Genomic DNA, 9,963 nt, shown 5'->3' on the forward strand with positions numbered 1-9,963 from the left:
TGGTGCAGCTCTTTGGACTCTCTGGAGCATTTGGGGAGGGGAGGGTGGTACTCAGCTAAAGGGTGTATAAACATAGAGTCTTTTGGAGGTTGCATAGATGAAATAGTTGTGGTTGTTGTTATGTGCCAGCGAGTCTCTTGTGACTCAAGCGACCCTATGTACAACAGTCCTAAACTCTGCTCTGTCCTGTGCCAATCGCACTGTCTCTGACACACCCATCCCGATTATCGCAGTTACTGAATCAATCCACCTCATAGAGGGCCTTCCCCTCCTGCGCTGTCCCTCCACCCTCCCAAGCATGATGTCCTTCTCCAAGGACCGGTCTCTCCTCACAACATGTACAAAGTATGTTAGACGGAGCCTCAGAATACTTGCCTCCAAGGAGCCACCCGGTTTAACCCTTTCCAGGATGAATCTGTTTGTTTTTCTAGCAGTCCATGGTATTCTCAATACTCTTCTCCAGCAGCACCACAGCTCAAAGGCATCAATTCTCCTTCTATCCTCCTTGGTCATTGTCCAACTCTCTGATGCATAACAAGTGATTGTGAAGACCATGGCCTCTATCAGACACACCTTAGTCTCCAGAGAGACACCATTGCTCTTCAGTACTTTGGAGAAGTCCCTAACAGCAGACTTTCCCATAGCAATGTGCCTTTTAATTTCCTGGCTACTGGTGCCAAGAGTGTTGACTGTGGAGCCAAGCAAACTAAAGCTGTGAATAATCTCAATCTCTTCACCATCCATCCTGATGCTGCCAATTGGTCCAGTGGTGAGAATCTTTGTCTTCTTGACATTGAGCCTCAATCCATACTGAAGGCTGCAGTCCTTGACCCTCTGCCTCAAGCATTTCAGGTCCTCCTCAGTTTCAGCAAGCAGGGTTGTGTCATCTGCATAACGCAGATTGTTGATAAATCATCCACCAATCTTGACATCACATTTCTCCTCATAGAGCCTAGCCTCCTGGATAATCTGTTCTGCACATAGGTTGAAAAGGTATGGAGATAGGATGCATCCCTGGTGTACACCCTTACCAATTTTGAACCATGCAGTGTTCCCTTGCTCTGTTCTGACGACTGCCTCCTGGTCCAAGTATAGATTTTGCATTAGAACGATCAAGTGTTCTGGGATTCCCGTTTTTCTCAGAGTCAGCCATAGTTTGTTATGATCCACACAGTCAAATGCCTTTGCATAGTCAATGAAACACAGATAGACATTCCTCTGGTATCTCTGCTTTCAGCTAAGATCCATCTAACATCAGCTGTAGTATCCCTAGTACCACAACCCCTTCTAAACCCAGCCTGGACTTCTAGTAGTTCTCTGCTGATGTGCTGTTCCAGTCGTTTTTGGATAATCTTCTGTAGAATCAGATGAAATACTTAGATTTGATATTTCACTATTGTTTGCCCCTCTCTTTGCTGCTCAAATCTGAAAAAGTATGAGCTTGGAAAGCAGGACCTGTCCAGAGGGAGAAACGAATGTGGGTAGATTATTAGTGAAGAAAGGACGTTGACTTAAAACAATGAGTTTGATAAACAGATGGTTGCTTTAGAAAGATTTAAAAAAAAAATCTATTGTAGTCTGTTTCAATGCCAGAATCAATATTCTTTAAACAAGTGTCTAAAGGCTGTCTGGTTCTCACATGTAGTTTTAAGGTTTCAGCTTATTCCCAGAACACCATTCCCAGCCCCCTCCTATGAAGGCTGTGGGCATGTGGGCTCGGGATCAGGCTAGGATAATGGCAAAGAGCATCTCTGTAATGCCCACTTCTTCACTAAGGCTTGTAGAAGAGAAGCTGATTATTTACAAAACAATTCATATAATCTCACAATCAAAATAAGACAAAATGAATGCAAATAACATATAATAAATGCCATGTATATGCCATGCTCCATGGTCTAGGTATAGTTTTTGCATGAGTACAAGTAAGTGTTCTGGGATTCTCCTTCTTCTCAATGTTAGCCATAATTTGTTGCGATCAACACAGTCACATCCCTTTGCATAGTCAATAAAACACAAATACACCTCCTTCTGGTCTTTTTTGCTTTTAGCCAAGATCCATCATCTGATATCTGACATCAACAATGGTATTCCCAGTGCTTTGGCCTTTTCTAAATCCAGCTTGACTTTCTTGTTGAATTTCATCTTGAATCTATATCACCTGAATTTAAAAGCCATCTCAAAGATATATTTAAACAATTGAACATTAATGATCAAAGACCCAATAAGGGATGGCATTAAGGACATTATCTAGAAAGCAAAAGGCGATTACAAAGATAAGGGAGAAAGAAAAGACCAAAATGTATGTCAGAAGAGATTCTGAAAATTGCACTAGTATGTCAAGAAGCCAAAATAAAAGGAAGAAATGCCAAAATAAAAGTGACAAACAGAAAATTTCAAAGGGCAGCTCAGGAAGACAAAGCAACAGTATTATAACAAAATGTGTGAAGAGCTGGAGTTAGAAAATAAAAAGGGAAGAACTCATTCTAACTGTGTGAACTGAAAAACAAATTCAAGCCTCAAGTTGCAATACTGAAGTATGCTATGGTCAAAATCTTGAATGATCCAGGAACTGTCAAAAGAAGATGGAGGGAATACACAAAGTCATTGTATAAAATACAACTGACTGATGTGGAATATTGCATATCATGAAGAACCAATTACAATAAAGGAAGAAGTTGAAGCTGTACTGAAGGCACTGTCAAAAAATAAGGCTCCAGTAAATAATGGGATATGGGTGTGTCAGAATTAGTGAGACTGGCTCAGGACAGAGCAGGGTTTAGAGCTGCTGTACATAGGGTTGCTATATATTGCAGGCAACTCAATGTCACATAACAACAAAAACATACTATATTGGTTGGGGTTATTTTGTGTTTTTTTAAATTTTATTTATTTTTTTTTTATTTAAGCCTCTTGTTTAGAGTCAACAAGACCTTGGAGAGAGCCTTTGTATTTAAAAGTTGAAGGAATATTTTTGGAGGAACATTCTTCTAAGTGGTACAGCACTTTTCTGTCAATATGCTGTATTGAGGTAACCTGTGGTTGCTATAATGCTGAACCTTGTGCTGTTCGGGTGTTCAATGCCATAATGGTTACTCATGGTGAACAGTGTTTGGTGGAGTTCCCAGTTTAAGACAAGTTTGGAAGCAGGAGTGCCATCCACTTCCAAAACAACATGCCTCTGGAAACTGTATGAACTTTAGTAAATGACAATAGTTACAGAAAGGCTTAAGGCCTTTCGTTCATAGGGTCACTATGAGTTGTGCTCGACAACTCATAGCAACAATCAACAACAACATCACAGCACTAAATAATAACAAAAGAACCCTGGTTGCACAGAGGTTAAAGCACATGGATGCTAGCAGAAGCCACCACCAACTGCTCTGAGGGGGAAAGGTGAGGCAGTCTCCTTCTGTAAAGATGTTTAGCCATTCTTCCAACCACAACAGTCTTGCAGGTTCCCTATGAGTCAGAATTAATTGATTCTGTTTTGGTATATTCATGTAACTTGCTTTAACAGAAAACAAAGTGTGGTTTTAAAAAATAATAATGTATAATAACTTACATAGTTATGTATAGGGAAAATCTAGTGGCCTAGAAGGTGCAGCACTATCATCTCAACAAAGATTAGTTCAAATCCACCAGCTGCCTTGTGAGAGAAAGATGAGCGGGCAATTTCCTCCTGAGTTACAGCCTCTGAAAACCCCCTGGCAGGTGAGCTACGGTTCTGACTTCAGGACAGTGAAAGAAATAGAGATGTGTAATAACAACCATGGGCACCCCAGATTTTGTGCTAAGCACTTGATTTCCTACAGATTATCTCAGGGAGTTCTTGAAACCATCCTATGTGGCATCCACTTCCTAAACAACAAGCCTCTGGAAACTCTGTGAATTTGATAAATGGTGATGGTTGTGGAAGGGCTTCAGGCCTTTTGTTCATGGGGTTGCTGCGAGTCGTGCTCAACTCAATGGCAGTCAACAACAATAACATCAACATGAGGTAGATGGGAAACAGAGCTTTGGAATATTCATGAAACTTGCTTTAAACTGCACATCAAAATTAAATGGTGGAAGCATGATTTTAAGTCAGACTTTTAGATAACCTCAATGTTTATGATTTAACCCAATGTTGAATGCCTACTTTATCCTCAGTTAAATGGGAAAATTTATCACATTTTAACCCTGTTTCTTTGCCCTTCAGATTTTAAATCCTTGTTTATCTTACCATTTCTCAATTAATACCGGAGTGCTAATAATTATAAAACATTAAACTATCCTTGGCCTGCTGTTTGGGGATGGATTTCTTTGCTTCCTTTCTTGACACAGGTTATTCTGCTTTATAAAACTCATGTATGTTTCCTGACTCCACTTAAGACTGATTCTCCTTCTCCTAATTTGACTTCTACTTGAGGTGAAACAAAGGGGTGAAAAGGAACTCTGATGGCCAAGTGGTAACAGTCGTGTGGCCAACCCAAAGGCAACCCACTAGCTGCACTGAGGGATAAAGATGGGCAGTCTCCTGTGCAATTTATAGCCCCTAAAAACCCACAGGAGGGTCAGCTCTGAGTTGGTTCTGAGTCAAAGATACATAATAACAACAATGTAAGGTGAAAAGATCAAAGCAAGAAAACAAGGAGATTAACATATAGGCCTAACTGTTTTAAGGTAGTGGCCTAGTGGTAAGAAACAGTGCTGCAATCCTGAAGGCACGTGGTTCAAACCCACCAGCTGCTCTGAGACAGAAGGATGAGCAATCTTTTCCTGTGTGATTAACTGCCTCTGAAAACCCATCAGAGGGTCATCTACCAACAACTGTCTTAAATTAACAGTTGAGCATGTTGTTGTTATTAGGTATCATAGAGTTGAATAAAACTCATAGCAGCTCTATGAACAACAGATCTGAATCCTGTCCTATCCTGTGCCATCTTCACACTTCCTGACACATTAGAGCCCATTGCAGCAGTCACTGTGTCAATCCACCTGGTTGAGGGTCTTCCTCTTTCACTGACCCTCCACCTTTAGCAACATGCCCGAAACATGTGAGATGAAGCTTTATCATCTTTGCCTCCAAGGAGCACTCTGGTTGCTCTTTCTCCAAGATATTTGTTTGTTCTTTTGGCAGTCTGTGGGATATAAAGTGCTCGTTAACAACACAGCTCAAAGGCATCACCAATTCTTCTTCTGTCCTCCTTACTCACTGTCCAGCTCTCAGATGCATAGCAAGTGATTGAAAAGACCATTACTTGAATTTGTCTTATCTTGGTTAATTTCAACCCACAGCAACCACATGACAGAGTAAATCCCACATGAAAGAGTCGAGCTACCCTTGAGTTTTGTAGGATATAATCTTTATGGCAGTAAATCACACAGGAGGAGATTGCCCAGTATTCTCCTGCGGAGCAACTGGTGGGTTCAAGCCACATGAGTTCAGGATTGCAACACAATTTCTTACCACTCGGCTACCACAGATCCCTCATCACTCATATCACATGCAAGCAAAATCTTGCTGAAGATTATCCAAAAATGAGTGGAATAATACATTTGCAGAGAACTACCAGAGATACAAGCTGGGTTTAGAAGAGTCTGTGGCACTAGAGACATTATTGTCAATGTCAGTTGGATCTGAGCAAAAAGCAGCGAGTACCAGAAGGATATCTATCTGTGTTTCATTGACTATGTACGGCATTTGACTGTGTGGATTACAACAAATTGTGGTTAACCTTGAGGAGAATGGGAATTCCAGAACACTTGATTGTGCTTATGTGAAACCTATACTTGGACCAGGAAGTATTCCTCAGAAGAGAGCAGGGAAACACTGCATGGTTCCAAATCAGAAAGAGTGTGTCAGGGATTCATCCTGTCTCCTTGCTTTTTCAATATATATACAGAGCAGATCATTCAGGAGGCTAGGTTTTATAAGGAGAAATGTGGCATCAGTATTGGAGGAAGACTCATCAACAACCCATGTTATGCAGATGACACAACCTTGCTTGCTGAAACTGAAGAGGATCTGAAGAGCTTGTTGCAGAAGATCAAGGACTGTAGTCTTCAATATGGATTGAAGCTCAACATCAAGAAGACAAAGATTGTCACCAGTGGGACAAATAGTAGCATCATGATGGACGGCGAAGAGATTGAGGCTGTTAACAGTTTCAGCTTGCTCAGTTCCACAATCAGCACACCTGGCACCAGCAGTCGGGAAATCAAAAGATGGATTGATTGCATTAGGTAAATCTGCTATCAGAAACTTTTCTGTTTTCTGGAGTGCTGAGAAGCAATGATGTCAGTCTAGAAACTAAGATGTGCCTGATCCAGTCCATGGTCTTCACAATTACTTGCTCTGAATCAGTTGTTGTTATTGAGTACTGTTGAGTCAGAACCAACCCATAGCTGAACCTCTGGTGTATTTCAGAGGCAGTGAGTCATTCAGGAGGAGATCACCCATCCTGATCCCAGTGCCTTCAAAATTGCATCACACCTTCTTGCCACTAGGCCACAGAGCAGAGAACTGCCTAATTACTAAGGATGATAGAAGAGGAATTGATGCATTTGAGTTGTGTGCTGGAGAAGAGTCTTGAACATACCATGAACAGACAAGAAAAAAATATGTCTGTCTTGGAGGGTGTGAAATCAAGTTTCTCCTTGGAAGGTAGGATTTTGAAGCTCTGTTTTACATACTCTGGACATGTGACCAGGAGAGACCAATCCCTGGAGAAGGACATCATGCTTGGAAGAATGAAGGGACAGCACAGGTGAGGAAGACACCAGATGAGATGGATTGATACAGTGACTAGGACAATGGGGGTAGGTGTGTTGGAGTCAGTGAGACTCGCTTAGGACAGGGCAGACTTTGGGGCTATTGTACATAGAGTTAGCTATGAGTTGCAGGTGACTCGACGGCACATAACAACAACAACAACAATCTTTATGGGGATAGATTACCAGGTCTTTCTCCTGAAAAGCTAATGGGTAGGTTGAACAATTGAACCACTAGGACATTTTGCCTAAGATCTAGTAGAAGTGACAAAAAGATATTTGGTCCCAGATCTGTCTTACTCCAAAGTTCATATTTCTGCAGTCACATGTGAAAACAGAGCTTCAAATAAGTTTATTCTGGTGTAATGATTTGCTGAGAATTTCCACCTCAAACATACACTTGATCAGAATCTACATTTTAACAAAATCCTCATGATTCCCATGATTGTTATATATACATCATCTTATATATACTTAAGATCCAATAATCTTATTAAAGAATAATCCACTTAATATATCTGGAGTAGAAATAATAAGATCTCACCAGGCAGGGCTTGATTAGAAGTCTTGTTTTAAAATACCTTTATTTCAATCTAAATATTTAAGAGTCCACACCAGAATAAGACTTGGCAATGTTCATGCATTTGAAAACCCAGCAGTCTGCTGAAGAATGTGCAACCTATGTAGACCCTGAGAAAAACAATGCTACAGAGATTGCTGCAGACTTCAGTTGTCAGTTCCGAGGCACGGCTGTGCAATCCTGGGAAACCACATCTGCAGGATGACTTATCTTACCTTGGAAGCAACATAAAGTTAAGTCTGTCTGCTCTGTCCCTCTCTGCCTTGTACAGCTGTGTCCTTTCTTCCACCAGATGTTCCAGATTTCGAGAATAGAGTTGTAGACGTCGGATCAAAGTGTCCATGTAGCTTTCATTTTTTTGGTCATGAAAAAGGCTGTAGGTAGTAACATATAAAGAGCTCTTACACATTATTAAAAAAATGAATATCTACTAAAATAAATGATTAACAGATATTTTTTAAATTAAAAATATAATGAACAAGTAATTTAAAAACGTAAAGTAAAAATGATCAACAATTTAATTTTGCAACAATAGTAATAAGAACCAAAGTATGCCTGTACATATGTATATAGGAAGGCATATGTGAGTATATGAATGTTCTTACAGAAGGGTATCTGTAGGCAAATGTGCATACATATTATGTATTTTAAATACGTGGGGTGATAAAAAAAAAACAAAGAAGGAGGCATAGTTATGATTATTTTCTAAACATAACCAAACACCTGTTGATATTGGCATACTGAGTTTGATGTTTCAGGACCATAATCTCATGAGTCATGGTCAATTCATACAGCAAATTATAGTTCATAATTCATAGTTCATAAAGATAAGGTTTGATAAGTAGTCTCTGGGTTCTTAAAAATTTGTGAACAGCCATCTAATGTACAATTGTTGTTGTTGTTGTTGTTGATTGTCAACCAGTTGAGCACAACTCATAGTGATCCTGTGGACAAAAGACCTGAAGCCTTTCTATAACTGTCATCATTTCCTAAAGTTCATAGAGTTTCCAGAGGCATGTTGTTTAGGAAATGGATGCCACTCCTTCTTCCAAGATACAACTATTGGTCTCTGTTTATTCAGCACAAAATGAAAAGAAGAAAACCAAAGACTCAAAGAAGAAACTAGTCTACAGTATTTCACACTGTTCAAACCATGGACTCTTCAATCTTGAGATATGAACAACTAAATGGTGCCTGACCTGATCAGGGATACCACTGATATGCCAGATAGAATGGCAAAAACATGTAGGATAAAACTCAAATCTTTAGAAAAGGCCAAACTTCCTAGACCAATAGAAACTAGAGGAAACCCTGAGACTATTGTCCTGGAATCTTTTCTATGTTTGGAACTGAAATCAATCGTGGAGGTAATATTTCAGCCAAGTAAAAGTTTGGTTCATAAATAAATGCTATCACCTATGAATACTGCTGCTTTAATAATCCTCTCTTGAAGTAGTGTCTTACTCTAAATAATCATCTCTTTTGAGATCAAATGGTTAACATATACTGTAAAGGTGATAATGTAAGGGTGAGAGAGTGAATCTAGATTGATGGAAACAGACAATTAAAATGAGAATTATAAGAATGCAGACACATGGTGAAATTTAACCACTGTCACTAAATAATATGTATATTGCTAAGTTCTATTGAGTTGGAACCAATTTATAGCTGACCCTCCAATGGGCTTTTAAGGCAGTAAATTGCACAGAAATAGATTGCCCAGCTTTCTTTTTCAAAGCAGCTGGTGGATTCAAACCTCTTGCCTTTGGGTTGACAGTATAACTCCTTACCACAAGCACCAGACGTCCTTAGCAATATGTATAGACATTACTAAATTGAAACCTGATTTGCTGTGTAAACTTTCACAAAAGTGCAATCAAGTATTAATTTGATTTACATAACCAAGAAATCTAACCTCCTAAGAAATTAAAGAAAGAGCACTAAATTTAACAAGAGAAAATGAAAAATTCCTGTCAATAAGAGAAAAAAAATACTGTTGGAACAACAGTAATAAATATGAGTGTATAAAAATATAGAGTACTATATTTATTTGTGTGCAAACTGAAAAGATTTATCAAAAGCTTTAAAAATGCATATACCTATTTGTCTATCTACTCCTAAGAATTGTCCCAAGGAAACAATCAGGGATGTGTTAATGGTAAGGAAGTTATAGCAGCCTTATAATAGCAAATGTGAAAATAACCTAAATGTGAAATCCTAGTTATTATGATACAGTGAAATATTAAAGTATTATGAAATATTAATTAGAATAGTTAAATATAAAAAAGATGTTGTGAAGCAAAATAAATTTCTAAAGTAGTAAAATTGATTTATATATTTTAAATATTGGAGATAGTCTTTCGGAACACAGGGAATATTTTAAATTTCTTGTCTGATCACTTGCATTTTCTAAATATTTTATAATAAACAATTTTCAGCTCCAGAAAGGACATTTTAAAGACACTGTAGATGTAATAAATAGACATTTGAGAGCAGGGTTGTGAAAAACATAGCTTAACCTCATGTCTCACATATCTTTCGGAACAGAGAGCCACAGAATTGGAGTCCTAAAGTGAAAAAGCTAACTCTTGATCTTGAAAAATGAATTTGGTATCTGTATTGGGATTGCA

General features: G+C 38.8%; 1 protein-coding gene across 1 annotated transcript in view; it reads right to left on the bottom strand.

Annotated features, from left to right (window-relative positions):
• GUCY2C (guanylate cyclase 2C (heat stable enterotoxin receptor)) overlaps window positions 1–9,963 on the bottom strand; it is a 143,662-nt gene that overhangs the window by 17,033 nt on the left and 116,666 nt on the right. The window contains exon 21 of the mRNA XM_006888428.1: window positions 7,549–7,707. Within this exon, the coding sequence (XP_006888490.1) occupies window positions 7,549–7,707 (159 nt within the window). The remainder of the gene's footprint in view (window positions 1–7,548; window positions 7,708–9,963) is intronic.

This window comes from Elephantulus edwardii, unplaced genomic scaffold (assembly GCF_000299155.1).
Source record: "Elephantulus edwardii isolate Elephantulus edwardi_28Jun2011 unplaced genomic scaffold, EleEdw1.0 scaffold00067, whole genome shotgun sequence".
Classification (NCBI taxonomy): Eukaryota; Metazoa; Chordata; class Mammalia; order Macroscelidea; family Macroscelididae; genus Elephantulus; species Elephantulus edwardii.